The sequence below is a fragment of the Phyllobates terribilis genome, unplaced genomic scaffold (genome assembly GCF_046119375.1).
Source record: "Phyllobates terribilis strain yellow unplaced genomic scaffold, ASM4611937v1 Scaffold_2__4_contigs__length_985480577, whole genome shotgun sequence".
In the NCBI taxonomy this organism is placed as follows: domain Eukaryota; kingdom Metazoa; phylum Chordata; class Amphibia; order Anura; family Dendrobatidae; genus Phyllobates; species Phyllobates terribilis.
The window spans coordinates 857,757,533-857,775,087 of NW_027362762.1; the positions used below are offsets into that span (position 1 = coordinate 857,757,533).

A 17,555-nucleotide genomic window follows, 5' to 3' on the forward strand; every position below is an offset into this window, starting at 1 on the left:
GTAGGCAAGATGTCTTTTGCACTCCAGGGAGCCACAAAGCTGCTAGGTTTCATTGGGTAAGTATTGCTTATTTTGAAACTTTCCATATCTTTGACCTGGGACAACCATCTAATAAGTATGGGGGTTTCTCAACAATCCCTTTATACAGTGGTGGCCAAAAGTATTGGCACCCCTGCAATTCTGTCAGATAATACTCAGTTTCTTCCTGAAAATGATTGCAATCACAATTTCTTTGGTATTATTATCTTCATTTAATTTGCTTGCAAGGAAAAAACACAAAAGAGAATGAAGCAAAAATAAAATCATTGATCATTTCACACAAAACTCCAAAAAATGGGCCAGACAAAAGTATTGGCACCCTCAGCCTAATACTTGGTTGCACAACCTTTAGCCAAAATAACTGCGAACAACCGCTTCCGGTAACCATCAATGAGTTTCTTACAATGCTCTGCTGGAATTGTAGACCATTCTTCTTTGGCAAACTGCTCCAGGTCCCTGATATTTGAAGGGTGCCTTCTCCAAACTACCATTTTGAGATCTCTCCACATGTGTTGTATGGGATTCAGGTGTGGACTCATTGCTGGCCACCTTAGAAGTCTCCAGTGCTTTCTCTCAAACCATTTTATAGTGCTTTTGGAAGTGTGTTTTGGGTCATTGTCCTGCTGGAAGACCCATGACCTCTGAGGGAGACCCAGCTTTCTCACACTGGGCCCTACATTATGCTGCAAAATTTGTTGGTAGTCTTCAGACTTCATAATGCCATGCACACGGTCAAGCAGTGCAGTGCCAGAGGCTGCAAAGCAACCCCAAAACATCAGGGAACCTCCGCCATGTTTGACTGTAGGGACCGTGTTCTTTTCTTTGAATGCCTCTTTTTTTTTCCTGTACACTCTTATGTTGATGCTTTTTCCCAAAAAGCTCTACTTTTGTCTCATGTGACCAGAGAACATTCTTCCAAAACATTTTAGGCTTTCTCAGGTAAGTTTTGGCAAACTCCAGCCTGGCTTTTTTATGTCTCGGGGTAAGAAGTGGGGTCTTCCTGGGTATCCTACCATACAGTCCCTTTTCATTCAGACGCCGACGGATAGTACGGGTTGACACTGTTGTACCCTCGGACTGCAGGGCAGCTTGAACTTGTTTGGATGTTAGTTGAGGTTCTTTATCCACCATCCGCACAATCTTGCGTTGAAATCTCTCGTCAATTTTTCTTTTCTGTCCACATCTAGGGAGGTTAGCCACAGTGCCATGGGCTTTAAACTTCTTGATGACACTGCGCACGGAAGACACAGGAACATTCAGGTCTTTGGAGATGGACTTGTAGCCTTGAGATTGCTCATGCTTCCTCACAATTTGGTTTCTCAAGTCCTCAGACAGTTCTTTGGTCTTCTTTCTTTTCTCCATGCTCAATGTGGTACACACAAGGACACAGGACAGAGGTTGAGTCAACTTTAATCCATGTTAACTGGGTGCAAGTGTGATTTAGTTATTGCCAACACCTGTTAGGTGCCACAGGTAAGTTACAGGTGCTGTTAATTACACGAATTAGAGAAGCATCACATGATTTTTCAAACAGTGCCAATACTTTTGTCCACCCCCTTTTTTAGGTTTGGTGTGGAATTGTATCCAATTTGGCTTTAGGACAATTCTTTTTATGTTTTTTCATTGAAGACAAATTAAATGAAGATAATAATACCAAAGAATTTGTGATTGCAATCATTTTCAGGAAGAAACTGAGTATTATCTGACAGAATTGCAGGGGTGCCAATACTTTTGGCCACCACTGTAGCAGATGTATGAAGAATGGGGCTGGGGGATGAGAGTGAGATGCGCTAAATTTCTACATGCCTGATCCTTTCATATCATGTCTACAAACTTCATTCCACATAGCAGAATATTTAGAAACGTATAACTAAGATTTTGTACTGAAGGAACTGAGCAGTCTTGGTCTCAATCAATTAGTAGAATGACTTTGTATAATAATTATACTTACTAGCACTTTAGATTTTCTGTATCCATCTGTACAGGCATCCACCTTCATCACTTCCTCCTTCTTCCACAGCTTTTCTGTTGCTCTGCTGTGTGATATGATTTCTTTTATTGTTCCTTTTGTTTTTCAGTGAGAGCAGAGAATCTGAGCAGTTACAGATAATGCAAATCCTAGTATGATGCATCTGATGAATGGTGGAAGACACATTTTGCTTTAACAAACTTTATCTTTCCGTACACTCTCAATTTAGGACAATAATGTAAATGAGTGATGAGTAAGCTGGGGCTTGCTGCTCTTAGGGCTTGCTGGGAGTTGTAGTAGTGCAAAAGCTGTTATAGAGCACTGAGATGACTCTAGATCAGGGATGTCATACTCCAAACACACAGAGGGCCAAAATGAAAAACTTGGACAAAGTTGCGAGCCTACCAGTATACAGAATAATGGGCCCCACATAGCTTTCCATACAGTATAATGGGTCCCACATAGTCCGCCATACAGAATAATGGACCCCACATAGTGCTCCATACAGAATAATGGGCCCCACATTGGGTGGTGGTTCTGTTGTCGCGGGCCAAATATAATCACCTGCCAGCCAGATTTGGCTCACGGGCCAGAGTTTGACATGTATGATCTAGATGCTCTTCAAGTAATCGAGAATTGCACAAATGGTGACCCCCACTACAACACTGGATCATTCTTAACATGTCTGTGAATGTTATTTGACAAGGCCGGAAAATCAGGTGTAAATTAGTTATGAACTTAGGCTGGGTTCACATAGCGTTTTCTTCTACATTCAGTGGCTCCGTTGGTGCTTATGTCTGAACACCCCTCAAAACGGATTTGGGAGTATGCACCGATGGGGCCATTGACTGTAATCATGCAGACGGAGTCACTATGTGCTCTATCGTGCATCATTTTCATAGCTGACTACATCATGTTGCCCTCCTCCAATAGGCGTATGTGGTCGAAAATAATTCACCACAGATCACACTGTGACTTCGTCTGCATCATTGCAGTCAATGGCCCTGTAGGAACATACACCTAAACCCGGCGGTTCGGACGTAAATCCCAACGGAACCACTGATGACCGTAGGAGTAAATGCTATGTGAACTCAGCCTAATGAGTCACTCGCTGCCTCCAGTCACTAAAAGTTGCATAGTTGGACAGGATGCGCATGCATAAAAAAATTTCACCTTATTCATGTAGTTTCTAAAAAATGTTTGCAATCTTCTACATATTTTTTGAAAGTGAGAAGAACTTGTAGCAGCGTATTTGGGTTTCTTACTAGATTGCATTATTTATTGTGGACACATCTAATGATTTAGTTCCTAGGCGGATTGTTTCGGAAAATTCCCGCTCACCATAAGGTTAAGTGCTGGTTGTGAGAGGCATGGCGTTCCTATTGTTGCAGCTGCATATGTTAATTCCTTTACTTTAGAGGAGTAAGCAAATACATTAGATTTGTTCCTGGCATGGCTGGAACCATTGCGGTTAATGTTAATGACTTTCAGTAATGCCTCTTGCCTGCATACTCTCACCGCTTTGCGATGGGCTCCTGAATAGCAAATGACATAGGAAAGGCTTACCAACTGCTGGCCTGACGAGGAGAAAGCTTAAATACACTCATGCGGTAGGAACCCATCATATTGTTTCTGCTCACTTTGATTATTTGCTGTCAGCAGTCTTGGTGCTAGGAGAGGCCATAAAACAAATCTCATCAACATCTCTGAAGTTACATTTCTTCACTACACATGTTCGGTGGTGTACGCACAAACATTTTTGTTACATTTGTGTAATTCAGCTTTGTAAAAAGAAGTTAAATCTATATTTCCTTTTACTGGCTGCCAATATCTCCGCCTAATGGCAAAATTCATACTGCTCCATCTGAATGCCAAGATGATGATCAAGCAATTTAAAGGACATCTGCCTTTAGGGCCCCCTCGGGATCAGTGTAAAGGTGAAAAACATCATTTTCAACTAGAAAAATACATCTAGACTTGCCCCTGATGCTTGAAATAAACATGGATATTAAAGGGAATGTGTCAGCAGGTTTTTGCTATGCAATCTGAGAGCAGTATGATGTAGGGGCTGAGACCTGATTCCAGTGATGTGTCATTTACTGGGCTACTCTGTGCAGTTTTGATAAAATCCCTTTTTTCTCTGATGTAGATGTAGCAGTGTTCTGAATGCTGAGCTCTGTATAAACCTGCCCACACCACTGATTGCCAACTTCTTCTGTACACTGTATATTGTACATTAGCTGGACTGCCTGGCACCCAACACCTAGTCCTGTAGTAATAATCTTCTGCTGATAAAACACTGTTTGTATTAAAACTACAACAATCTGCTGAGCAAGTGACACTTCCTAGGAATCTTCGTCTCTACCCCTACATAATGCGGTCATTGTGAATGGATACACCCCTTTAACAAAGCGGAATGGTAGCATCCAATTGTCAATGTATTCATAAATAAATGTTTAATCAGAGGAGATTGCATTTATATGTATAATGTGTGCTCAATAGAAAGGACTGGCACATGATTTATTCCTTCCAAATATCTTACAAAGGAACAGGGGCCATTCTATTACTGGTGGAAGAATGGTGAATCAGGCTGCTAAACAGGAAAGGGTTCTTTACAGTTAGAGCAGTCTGACTGTGCAATGCCCGACCAGAGGTAGTAATGGCCGACACTATAACAGCATTTATACAAAGGCTGGATGCTTTTCTCACAACAAATGTCATTGTGGGTTATATATAAACTAAATACCCTTAAACCCCAGGGGTTAAATGAAGTTACAGAGGTTTTTCTATGAGAGTTGTAGTCCTCAATATTCAATAGTTATTAACCTATCAAGCTTTAGGGGAATGTCTCAGGCTGCGTGCACACGATGCGTTTTTCATGTGTTTCCGCTGCTTAATTTCCGCAGCGGAAACGCTTCAAAAACGCATGGTAATCCGCACCCCATGGTCCCCAATGGCATTCCGCAAAGTCAATGCACATGCTGCGGATTTTTCCGCAGCGTTTCCGCACCGCTCATAAATCCGCAGCATGTTCATTAATTTTGCGTAAGCGCAGCCATTGACTTGCATTGAGACGCATAGAATCCACGTCTGTACATTTGTACAAGCGGATTATATGCGTTTCAATGTGCGGATGGTACCCAAGTCTGGAGGAGAGGAGACTCTCATCCAGACCTGGGTACCATAGAACCTGTAAAAAAAAGAATAAAATAATAAATAAAGTTTATATTCACCTGTCCGGCGGCCCCTGCAGCGCTTCTCCTTCCAGGACCTGAGATGACGTCGCGGTCATGTGACTGCAGGCTGTCTCGCGAGATGCCGGCAAGCCAGGAAGGAACCAGGAAGGAGCGCGACAGCTCACGCGGCGGCATCAAAAGTAAGTATAGCTTTTATTTTTTTATTTTTACAGTCACACTGTATAAATTCATGCTGTTTGCATGGATTTATACAGTGTGACCTAGTTGTCAAGCACTTTCCAAGTGATGCTATCGCCTGGAAAGTGCTTGTCAGTCCGCATGCGGAAACACATGCGTTAACGCATGTGGATACGCATGTGAATCCGCATGTATTCTGCAGGAAAAACGCATGCACAATCTGCATGCGTTTTTTCTGCCAGGGAGATGCAGAAATGCTGCAGAAATTTTCTGCTTCATTTCTGCATCGTGGGCACATAGCCTCACGCTTTATAGTTATATTTATTACTGATTCAGTAAACCACCCCCCCCCCCCCCCCCTATTTCTTGTTACCTGCTGTGGTTAACCCAAGCAAAATGATGTCAAGACCGAATCATGATGCATTACTTTCTACATCTCAATACGCACTCCGACGCACTCCGCAGTGTAGCAAGAGCAAATCGGCAACACAGTATATTGTAACAAGCGGGCTCTACACATTACTAAAATACCTTTCTGTATGCTGTTGTTAGCTAAAGTAATACCTTTAAAATGTTGTGAGGACAGAATCATGATGCATTCCATTTTACCTCTCAATAAGCACCCAGCAGCGTTGCAAGAGCAAATCTGCACCATAGTATATTGTAACAACGGGTCTCTGCATTAGATACTAAAGGGGCGTAAAATCATGAAAGAAAAAACTACCACAGCATCTCAAACACATTGGACTACATGTACCAACTTTCAATATAAATAATGGAGTAAAATATTGTGTAAGCGCAATTGCATATCTATATACTTTTCTTTCGCATCATGTAGAATAGAATATATGGCTGGTTCACATCTTTTGTTACTTGCAAGTCCCATGCTTCATTTTCATCAGACGACGGTACCGAATAGGAGATCTAGCGCAGTGGTCTGGGTGCTCGTATTCTCCACCCACAGTAATATATAAGCAAGGTTTCAGGTTCAATTCTGCAATAGATCATTATGAACTATTGTGATGAATTCAGAACTATACAAGTTGGATTTACATAAATGATATTATATTTTGAGATTGAATGGTTCCACATTAATTTTGCAAAGCTTTTCATTTTTTGATTATATGTATATTTTTTGTTCTCAGATTTTTCTAAAATTATGTTCATTTTAGAGATGTACGTGTCATATGATTTTGAATTCCCTATTTTGCTTGTTGATTTTAGATGCCTTTTTGAATAATGAAACCGTTATCTTATTGGCGGCAAAGGGTTTCTGGCGGGCTTTATTCATACCATGTGTAACTATGTATATATGTACACCTGACCGTATAGTCAGCAGCAGCTATATACCTGATGAAGTGGAAGTGATGTCCACGAAATGCGTAGTAATTATAGCTTTTTATTTGTCTCAATAAAATACTGTTAATACTATACATCTTTGGCAACATTGTCTTCACGGAGGAGCGCGTTTTTTCATTGATACCATGTTCATCCAACTATTGAGAATTGTGGGTTATAGATTGGTGGAGAAAGGTTGAACTTGATGGATCGGAGTCTTTTTTTCAACCTATATAACTATGTAAAAGGAATAACAGAAGAATAACAAGTTACAGGGCGGCGCTCAATGACCTTCTGGAAACATAATCCCAACCTTTTTTAAAAGGGTTGTCCGGTCTAAATTGATAAGTGTGTAGTCACACTTTTTTTTACACACACCAACAGACTTGAATGGGAGAGTCTCATCCAATTTACGGAAGACACAAATGCCTGCTACAATTTTTTTCACACGCAGATTGAATCAGTGAAATAAATCGCTTACCGGTACTACCCCATTGAATAATATTAGTCAAAGTGTGATCCGTTTTTATTCACGGATTGCACTCTGACCGAAAATACAGTCTTGTGAATGAGCCCTAGGAAGGAGGCCTGTCTTGTCGTCTGGTCTGAGAGGTTAAAGGAGGGATCAAGCTAATTGAATGATCATTATTTTTTTATTTATTTTGCAGTTCTGATCGTCTTATAGAAGAAACTATAAGGTAAGATTTACTATCTTCGTATGTTTGTGGCCTTTGGCATCCATTTGGGTTAGGGTTCCATATGCAACTTTTGAGTAACTGACTTGCCACAGTGCCATGTGTCGTTTTCACTTTAATTGTTTTTTTTATATATTGTAAAGTATTTATAAGTAAAAGTATTAGTAAAGTATTAAAAGTTGTACATCTCCTTTTAAAATGAATAGGATGTGTCTATTAATGTTGCAGTAAATTACATTATGAAAATGCATTTGATACCCTACAACTACCATATATGAATTAGGTTCTGAATCAGCATAAATAAATTCTCTAAATATCTACCATGTCTGAATGAGCATCATAAACTGAAGAGTAAGGTTGCATTTACACTGGCAGCCTGTTTACAATGGCCAATTCATAATCAGCCAATCACCCAACAAACATTGTTCATCAGGTGAAATTACTTTTAAGTTTGCTTAAAAATTATTGTTCTTGGTAGCACATTGTTCTTTGTAAACAGGAAACGTGCTGCCGAAAACAACTGCAGAGTATGTGGACAGTGATCTATTAACAATCGTTCGGTGTGCATGGAAGTGTGATGGGCCTGTGTAAACAGTCCATTAAACAACTGCTGATCACCTTCTATGTAGCTGTTCGGCGGTCCTTTAATGCCACTTATCAGGTAGTCTAAGTATATAGAAAGTTTATGAAGGCTGTGGGAGAGCAACTTCTGAATGGCTCAAATGTAACCAGACATACAACTAACGCCGTCCATCTGCAAGAATCTAAGGGTAAAGTTTCTCCTTATGGAGAGAACCGTGCCTGACATGCCAGGGTAAAGATGCTTATAGGCCTTTTTCTGGAAAATGAAATATGCAAATTGTCTCTTCAGAGAGAAAGAGGACTTGATTTCTAGGGTCTAGTGTCACATATTGGAAGTAGCAATCCTAAAAGTCAGTAACGACCCTTTAACAGCCAAATCAGATCTCATGCTTTGCACTGAGGATGGGCAACAACCTGAAACACATGTCTGAAAATTGAGATTCTGGTTTGGCTTTTATCCTACTCCATATGGCAAGGCTCTTTGAAGGGTCAATATTGACTTTTAGGATTGCTGCTTCCAATAGGTCATTCTTAAGTCCTCTTCCTCTCTGAAAAGAAAACTTGCTCTGCAAGGATGACTCACAAGTAGTGTTTGGCACCTCAAAAAACAGTCCAGTAAAATGCTTTGGAAGAAAGAAATTGCGTCACTCACTATAAGTGTCTTTATCATAATTTGGAATCCAAAATGTGGCAGCTAGGATATAGCAGGAGGAAGCTGCTTTAGGCTATGTGCACTGTATGTTTTTGATGCGTTTTCTCCGCGCGGAAATGCACCAAAAACGTGTGCCAGCTAATGCAATGACAATCCTGAAGTGCTGTGCACATGATCATGAATTTTCCTATCAGGATTGTCATTCCATTTAAATCTGCAGCATGTCAATTCTTTGTGCATTTCTGCAGCATTTTTCACCCATAGACTTGAATTGGGTCAGTCAAATCCACAGCAAAAACGCAGGTATAAAAATATTTGCGGATTTGCTCTGGATGTTTGCTGCGTATTTGACTGACTCAATTCAAGTAAGTGAGTCAAAAACGCACAAAGAATGGTACCTGGGGAAGACTACTCCTCCCATCATCCGATGGCCTCTCCCGCTGATAACAGCGGGAGCAGGTGTGGCTGAGGGGAGAAGTAGTCTCTTCAGACTGCGTCTGTGTGCTGTGTTTAAAAAAAAAAAAAAAAAAAAAGAGTAAAAATCTATATTAAAATAAAAAACACCTTATATTCACCTGTCCACCGTCCTCCCGATGTCCCATGGCGACCTGATCACCCAGCTGGTGAACTCCGCCCCAGCAGCGCAGCAATGTACACTGACAGGAGTGATTACATTCCTGTCGGTGTATAGTGCTGTCTTCTACAGCAGTCACATCAGTGATTGTTGGTGTGACTGTTGTAGAAGTGACCCGGATCGCCGTGGGACACTGGGATTACGTCATCACGGTGGACAGGTAAGGGATATGGTTATTGTTTTTTATTTTTGCTTATTTACGGGAGACGAGGGATTCGAGGATTAGGCGTTAGGTGAGTATACCGTGGGCAGCACTTTGGCTTAGTGGTTAGCACTGTAGCCTTGCAGCACTGGGTTGAAATCCCAACATCTGCAAGGAGTTTGTATGTTCTCCCCGTGTTTGCATGGGTTTCTTCCGGGTTCTCCGGTTTCTTCCCACACTCCAAAGACATACTGATAGGGAATTTAGATTGTGACAGCGATGATAATGTATTTAAAGCGCTGCGGAATATGTTGGCGCTATATAAAAATGAAGATTATTATTATGCACTTTATGGTCTCCTGTTGTCTTTTAAGCTAGTGATTGATTGTTAATGAGTTAAATCTGTGTAGATCTAAGCAGATACGTCCCTATATATTGAGACTTGGTTAAGGGGCAGCATTTATGCGGGGGCATTTATGCATATAGCATTTATGCATACTTTATCGAAGTGCCATAATTTATCAAAGTGCCCTGGCAGTTAGAAAATGGCAGTTGGACAGGGCAGGAGACAGGTAAGACATGCAAGACAATTAAACAAACTTGCTTCCAGGTCATCTTTTTGGCAAACAGTATTCACCATTTGTATCTGTGCCATTTATACTCCGGTTGCTACAATCATCCACATTCACCGTTCTCCCACAAATGCGGCACACTTCATCCATATTAATCCCTCACTCCTCTCTTCTCCTATGTACAGTTGTCATGCTTTCTTCACAATGTTATACCACGCAGATCCATTCATTCCCACCATACAACGCAGGAAACGCTCTCACAAATCACTCAATCATCTGCTCACTCTCTGTATCTTCCTTCTATTAGTCGCAGGTGATATTTCTCCCAACCCAGGACCCTCCAGTAATAATAACACTAACTCTTTCCCTGTTACATTCAGAAACCCTGCTAATCTCATTAATATTCCCTGCATATCTTCTGTCTCATTCAACTGTGCCCTTTGGAATGCACGCTCAGCATGTAATAAACTCTCTTACATCCATGACTTTTTCCTCTCTAATTCCCTCAACCTTCTGGCTCTCACTGAAACCTGGATCCAGCAGTCGGACACCACCGCCGCTGCAGCTCTCTCCTATGGTGGCCTACATTTCTCTCATACTCCGCGACCTGACAACAGATCAGGTGGAGGTGTTGGTCTGCTTCTTTCAACAAAATGTACTTTTCAGGTTATCCCCCCTGTACCTTCCCTTATCTTCCCTTCTTTTGAGGCCCACACAGTCAGACTCTACCGGCCCTTCTCCCTGCGAGTGGCGGTTGTCTATCGCCCTCCAGGTCCCCCCCGTCAATTCCTGGATCACTTTGCTGCCTGGCTTCCAAATTTTCTATCCTGCGACATCCCCACGATAATCATGGGAGACTTTAACATCCCAATTGGCGATCCTCTTTCCCCATCTGCCACGCATCTTTTATCACTAACCTCCTCCTTCGGCCTTTCACAGCTTGCTAATTCTCCTACACATGAGGACGGGAACACATTGGACCTGATCTTCTCCCGGCTTTGCTCAGTACTTGACTTTACTAACTCTCCCCTTCCACTCTCTGACCATAATCTTCTTTCATTCTCTGTCAAGAACTGTGACTCTACTCAAGACACTCCCACCGTCCACTCTTATAGAAATTTACGCGCCGTTAACACCCAGAAATTTATAAAAAGGTTGCAATCATCATTGGCCCCAATCTCCTCCCTCTCATGTCCCGACTCTGCATTGAAGCATTATAACAAAATAATTCTATGCGCCCTGGATGAAGCTGCACCTCCTACACAAAGAAAAATTCGGCATAGACGGCGACAACCCTGGCACACGCCTCAAACACGTCTTCTCCAGAGGTACTCCAGGTGCGCTGAACGGCTGTGGAGAAAATCAAATCTGCCCGAAGATTTCCTCCACTATAAATTTATGCTGAAAACATATAACTCTGCCCTTCACCTCTCCAAACAAACCTACTTTAACAACCTCATAATCTCACTTTCCAATAATCCTAAACGACTCTTTGACACGTTTCATTCTCTCCTCAATCAAACAACACAGGCCCCGACCACCGACCTCAGCGCTGACGATCTGGCCAATTATTTCAAAGAAAAAATTGACCATATCCGACAGGAAATTTTCTCCCAATCCCCAAATGTTATGCATGCTCTCCCCCGCCACATTGTATCTTGCTCATTTTCTGACTTCGAACCAGTCACGGAAGATGAAGTGATCAGGCTCCTTGCATCTTCTCGCCCTACCACCTGCACCAGTGACCCTATTCCCTCACATCTCCTTCAGTCCCTTCCTCCAGCTGTGACCACTCACCTAACTAAAATTTTCAACCTTTCCCTCTCATCTGGTATCTTTCCCTCTTCTTTTAAACACGCCAGCATACAACCATTACTTAAAAAACCATCCCTTGACCAGAACTGCACGGCCAACTACAGACCTGTTTCCAATCTTCCCTTTATCTCTAAACTCCTGGAACGCCTGGTCCATTCCCGTCTAATTTTTCTACCTCTCAGACAACTCTCTTCTTGACCCTTTACAATCTGGTTTCCGCTCTTTACATTCTACTGAAACTGCCCTCACTAAAGTCTCTAATGATTTACTAACAGCTAAATCTAATGGTCACTACTCCCTGCTGATTCTCCTGGATCTCTCTGCAGCATTCGACACTGTGGATCACCAGCTCCTCCTCACTATGCTCCGCACTATTGGCCTCAAGGACACTGTTCTCTCCTGGTTCTCCTCTTATCTCTCTGACCGCTCCTTCTCTGTGTCATTTGCTGGCTCCTCCTCCTCCCTACTTCCTCTTACTGTCGGGGTTCCTCAAGGATCAGTCCTAGGCCCTCTTCTTTTCTCCTTATACACAGCTCCTATTGGACAAACAATCAGTAGATTCGGTTTTCAGTACCATCTCTATGCTGATGACACCCAATTATACACCTCTGCTCCGGACATCACCCCTGCAGTACTACAAAAGACCAGTGATTGTCTTTCTGCTGTGTCTAACATCATGTCCTCCCTCTGCCTAAAACTGGATCTGTCAAAAACTGAACTACTCGTCTTTCCTCCCTCCACTAACCTACCTGTGCCCAATATTGCCATTTCCGTTTGTGGCTCAACCATTACTCCCCAGCAACAAGCCCGCTGTCTTGGGGTCATTTTTGATTCAGATCTTTCTTTCACTCCTCACATCAAATCACTCGCTCATTCATGTCATCTACACCTCAAAAACATCTCAAGAATCAGGACTTTTCTCACCTTTGACTCAGCAAAAACTCTTACTGTCGCTCTTATTTATTCTCGTCTTGACTATTGCAACGCTCTACTAATCGGTCTCCCTCTTACTAAACTCTCCCCTCTCCAATCCGTTCTGAACGCAGCAGCCAGGATCATATTCCTCGCCAACCACTACTCCGATGCCTCTTCCCTGTGCCAGTCATTGCATTGGTTACCCATCCAATATAGAATTCAATTTAAACTTATCACGCTTACCCACAAAGCGCTCCATGCTTCAGTACCCCCCTACATCTCCTCCCTTGTCTCAGTCTAGCACCCTACACGTGCCCTCCGTTCTGCAAATGACTTAAAACTAAAATCCTCCATAATCCGAACTTCCCACTCCCGTCTCCAAGATTTCTCGCGTGCTGCGGCAATTCTTTGGAATGCACTACCCAGGACAGTTCGATTAATTCCCAATACCCACAGTTTCAAGCGAACCCTAAAAACACATTTCTTTAGACTGGCGTATCGCCTAAACACACTCTGTCCGTCCCAGTTTTCCCCCATATTAAAATCTAATTCAACTTCGGGTTCATACCAACCATGCACATAATAGCCTCTGTCAGGACTGCACACATACTGGCTGACGACCAGTCCATGTATTATTATTTATCCTATTCAGTATATCAAGGCTGCATTATACAATATATGTACTTTTTACCTTTTGTGTCTCCCCCACTTCCTCATAGACTGTAAGCTCGCGAGCAGGGCCCTCACTCCTTTCGATATGAGATATGCTTATTCTGTATTGTTTGTATATGCCCCCCCTAAAATTTGTAAAGTGCTGCGGAATATGTTGGCGCTATAAAAATAAAAACTTATTATTATTATTATACAGTCATTGCCAAAAGTTTTGAGAATGACACCAAAATTATATTTTCACATGATCTGCTGGCCTCTGGTTTTTTTTAGTGTTTGTCTGATGTTTATATCACATACAGAAATATAATTGCAATCATATTTTGAGTACCAGTAGGTTATATTGACAGTTAGAATGAGTTAATGCAGCAAGTCAATATTTGCAGTGTTGCCCCTTCTTCTTCAAGACCTCTGTAATTCTCCCTGGCATGCTCTCAATCAACTTTTGGACCAAATCCTGACTGATAGCAGTCCATTCTTGCATAATCAATGCTTGCATTTTGCCAGAATTTGTTGGTTTTTGTTTGTCCACCCGTCTCTTGATGATTGACCACAAGTTCTCAATGGGATTAAGATCTGGGGAGTTTCCAGGCCTTGGACCCAAAATCTCTATGTTTTGTTCCATGAGCCATTTAGTTATCACCTTTGCTTTATGGCAAGGTGCTCCATCATGCTGGAAAAGGCATTGTTGGGCGCCAAACTGCTCTTGGACAGTTGGGAGAAGTTGCTCTTGGAGGACATTCTGGTACCATTCTTTATTCATGGCTGTGTTTTTAGGCAAGACTGTGAGTGAGCCGATTCCCTTGGCTGAGAAGCAACCCCACACATGAATGGTTTCAGGATGCTTTACAGTTGGCATGAGACAAGACTGGTGGTAGCGCTCACCTCTTCTTCTCCGAATAAGCTGTTTTCCAGATGTCCCAAACAATCGAAAAGGGGATTCATCAGAGAAAATGACTTTGCCCCAGTCCTCAGCAGTCCACTCCCTGTACCTTTTGCAGAATATCAGTCGGTCCCTGATGTTTTTTCTGGAGAGAAGTGGCTTCTTTGCTGCCCTCCTTGAAACCAGCCCTTGCTCAAAGAGTCTCCGCCTCACAGTGCGTGCAGAAGCACTCACACCAGCCTGCTGCCATTCCTGAGCAGCTCGGCACTGCTGGTAGTCCGATCCCGCAGCTGAAACAGTTTTAAGATACGGTCCTGGCGCTTGCTGGTCTTTCTTGGGCGCCCTGGAGCCTTTTTGACAACAATGGAAGCTCTCTCCTTGAAGTTCTTGATGATGCGATAGATTGTTGACTGAGGTGCAATCTTTGTAGCTGCGATACTCTTCCCTGTTAGGCCATTTTTGTGCAGTGCAATGATGGCTGCACGTGATTCTTTAGAGATAACCATGGTTAACTGAAGAGAAACAATGATACCAAGAACCAGCCTCCTTTTAAAGTGTCCAGTGATGTCATTCTTACTTAATCATGACTGATTGATCGCCAGCCCTGTCCTCATCAACACCCACACCTGTGTTAATGGATCAATCACTAAAACGATGTTAGCTGCTCCTTTTAAGGCAGGACTGCAATGATGTTGAAATGTGTTTTGGGGGTTAAAGTTCATTTTCTGGGCAAATATTGACTTTGCAAGTACAATAATTGCTGTTAAGCTGATCACTCTGACATTCAGGAGTATATGCAAATTGCCATTACAAAAAATGAAGCAGTAAACTTTGGAAAAATTACTATTTGTCTCATTCTCAATACTTTTGGCCATGACTGTACAGTGTTTTTTATTTTTAAATAAAAGATTAAAACCGTGTGTAATTTTATTTAAATAAAAGACTTTATTCTCGCCGTGTCTTTATTTGAAAAAATATCAAAAATCTTACTACGGGGTTAGTAATGGGGGCGTCTATACCTCCATTACTAACCTGGGCTGCATGTCAGCCGCCAATACAAGGCTGACATGAAACCCAACCTTATCGCCCCACTTGCCACTGCTACACGGCAGTGGGAAGAGCGGAGGCTAAGTGCCAGATTTGTTGCATCTTATGGATGCGCCATTTCTGGGGCTGCTGAGAGCTGATGTTATTAGCCGCGGAGGGGGCCCAGATCCATGGCCCCTTCCCTGGCTATTAATATCAGCCCGCAGCTGTCTGTTTAGCCTTTTCTGGTTAGATTTTATAGGGAGGATCCTACTTAAAAAAAATTTCTGGGGTCCCCCTGTAATCTAGCAAGTAAAGGCTAAGCAAACAGCTGTGGGCTGTTAATAACCAGGGAACATTTTTGGCTTATTGCCCCTTCCCTGGCTACTAATATCTCCCAGCCGTCGGCTTTCCCTCTACTAGTCATTTTTTTATTTTTATTTTAGGCTTTGTGCCCACAATCCGGACGTAGCAGCGCTTTGGACGCAGCATTTTTTGCTGCATCCAAAACTCTGCGTTCTATTGAACACAGTTAAATCCGCATGTGTTTACTGAACTATGTGGATTTACTGCATTCAATACATTCTAGTGGTCAAATTTCTGTTGCAGCGACTAGCGACTTCGCAAGAGAATTTGACATGCTGCGGTCCTGAAAGACGCGCCGCATGTCAGTGTCCACTTGTGATCCACAGCCTCAGATGCACGCTTAGAAATCCCATCCACTATGCTGCAACATCTGGACGCTGCGGGTTTGACTCTGCATAAACACACAGCTTCAAACCTGCAGCGGCTCCTGATCATGAGCACGTACCCAAAGTCATTCGCAGCATGTCAATTTCTGTAGCTGAGACTCTAGTCTCCGCTGCAGATTTTGACCGATTGAAGTGTCATTACATGCAGTGGATCCGCATGTATTAACAACAAAAGTGCGGCATTAGAGCACAGTGTTTTGAACACAGCTAAAATATGCTGAGTCCAAAGCGCTGCTGGTTGCTGATCTTGGGTGATGTAGTGGCTAAACAAACAGCTGTGAGCTGTTAATAGGCAGGGAACATGTTTGCCTAATAGCACCTTTCTAGGTTAAAAACAGCAGCTCTCAGCTGCCCCAGAAATGACATGAATGGGAATGCTAATGAGATTAAGGTTAATGGAATTAGCTGACTCCTAGCCCTTTTGTTTAGTGATGAAAATGTGTCAATCAGACCCTTTCATTATTAAACCTAAGTAAAGAGTTAAATAAACACACACAGAGTAAACACTTCATTTGAAATACAACAGACACATTATTTAATCATTTCAATTAACCAATATACTCACCCCAGGTCTGAAGGTAATCCAAGGGCTAAAGCATTGTCCCACATTTCTTTTTTTCAAATATCTTTATTTAGCTCCAAAAAGCATTCATTGCTGTACAAAAACGCAGCAAAACGTGCATTTTTTTTCTGCAGAGTTTCTCCTGCCAAAAGATGCAGAAACCTTCAGGAATTTTCTGCATTCAAATCCTGAATGTGCGCGCATAGCCTTTTGCTTGTCTGGCCTTTGCCCCCTTTTTTCAAAGCTTTGCCAGAACTGTCGTAACATTGTTAAAGGTTGATACATTTTTGTGTAACTATGCATTGTTCAAAGATTTGTGACTTTTCTACTCCAGCAGTGGTTAATGAAATTCCCCCTATGTTTAATATTTATTTTTTAACAAATTAGCAACAAAAACGTATTTTTAAATATCCAATGCTTTACATCTTTACTGAAGGGGACAAGTTTTCTATTTTTCCACAAATTTAGTATTTTACTCGCAAAACTTATCACAAAAGGATCTGATCTGGTCTTGAATATTGACCTAATAGAAGTCACATACAGGCAGTATCAGAAGTCTTCATAAGTACATAGAAAATTCTCATTTATATTACTGCTTTATTTATAGAATAGTTACACAGGTGGTGTGTAAGCAGGTCTGATAGTGTAGTTGTGTATCGTTTTAGTAAAAATTAATAAAAAAAATTCTTTCTGTCATGGCCAGAATGTGGCCCCAAAGGCTCAAGAGCTGTCAGCATTTGAAGGGGTTGTTTGGGCTAATGATTGAGGTCTGACACCGATCAGCTGTATTCGGTTCTAGTGGACGGATGTAAATGTTAACAACTGACCCAGAACAGCACACCTGGGTATACATTGTGTAGTGGCCATTGACTATAATTGCACATCAACTCCTATTTAAGGGTGGGAGTTCTGGGTGTTGGACTCCCATGACCTGAT

General features: G+C 42.1%; 1 protein-coding gene across 3 annotated transcripts in view; it reads left to right on the top strand.

The window, feature by feature from the left end:
• Positions 1–17,555, top strand: part of GOSR1 (golgi SNAP receptor complex member 1) — a 118,451-nt gene that overhangs the window by 80,272 nt on the left and 20,624 nt on the right. For 2 of the 3 annotated variants that reach the window (XM_073667976.1, XM_073667977.1), the window contains exon 7: positions 7,389–7,418. The exons of the other annotated variant lie outside the window; for it this stretch is intronic. In XM_073667976.1, the coding sequence (XP_073524077.1) occupies positions 7,389–7,418 (30 nt within the window). The remainder of the gene's footprint in view (positions 1–7,388; positions 7,419–17,555) is intronic. 3 annotated transcript variants of the gene reach the window in all.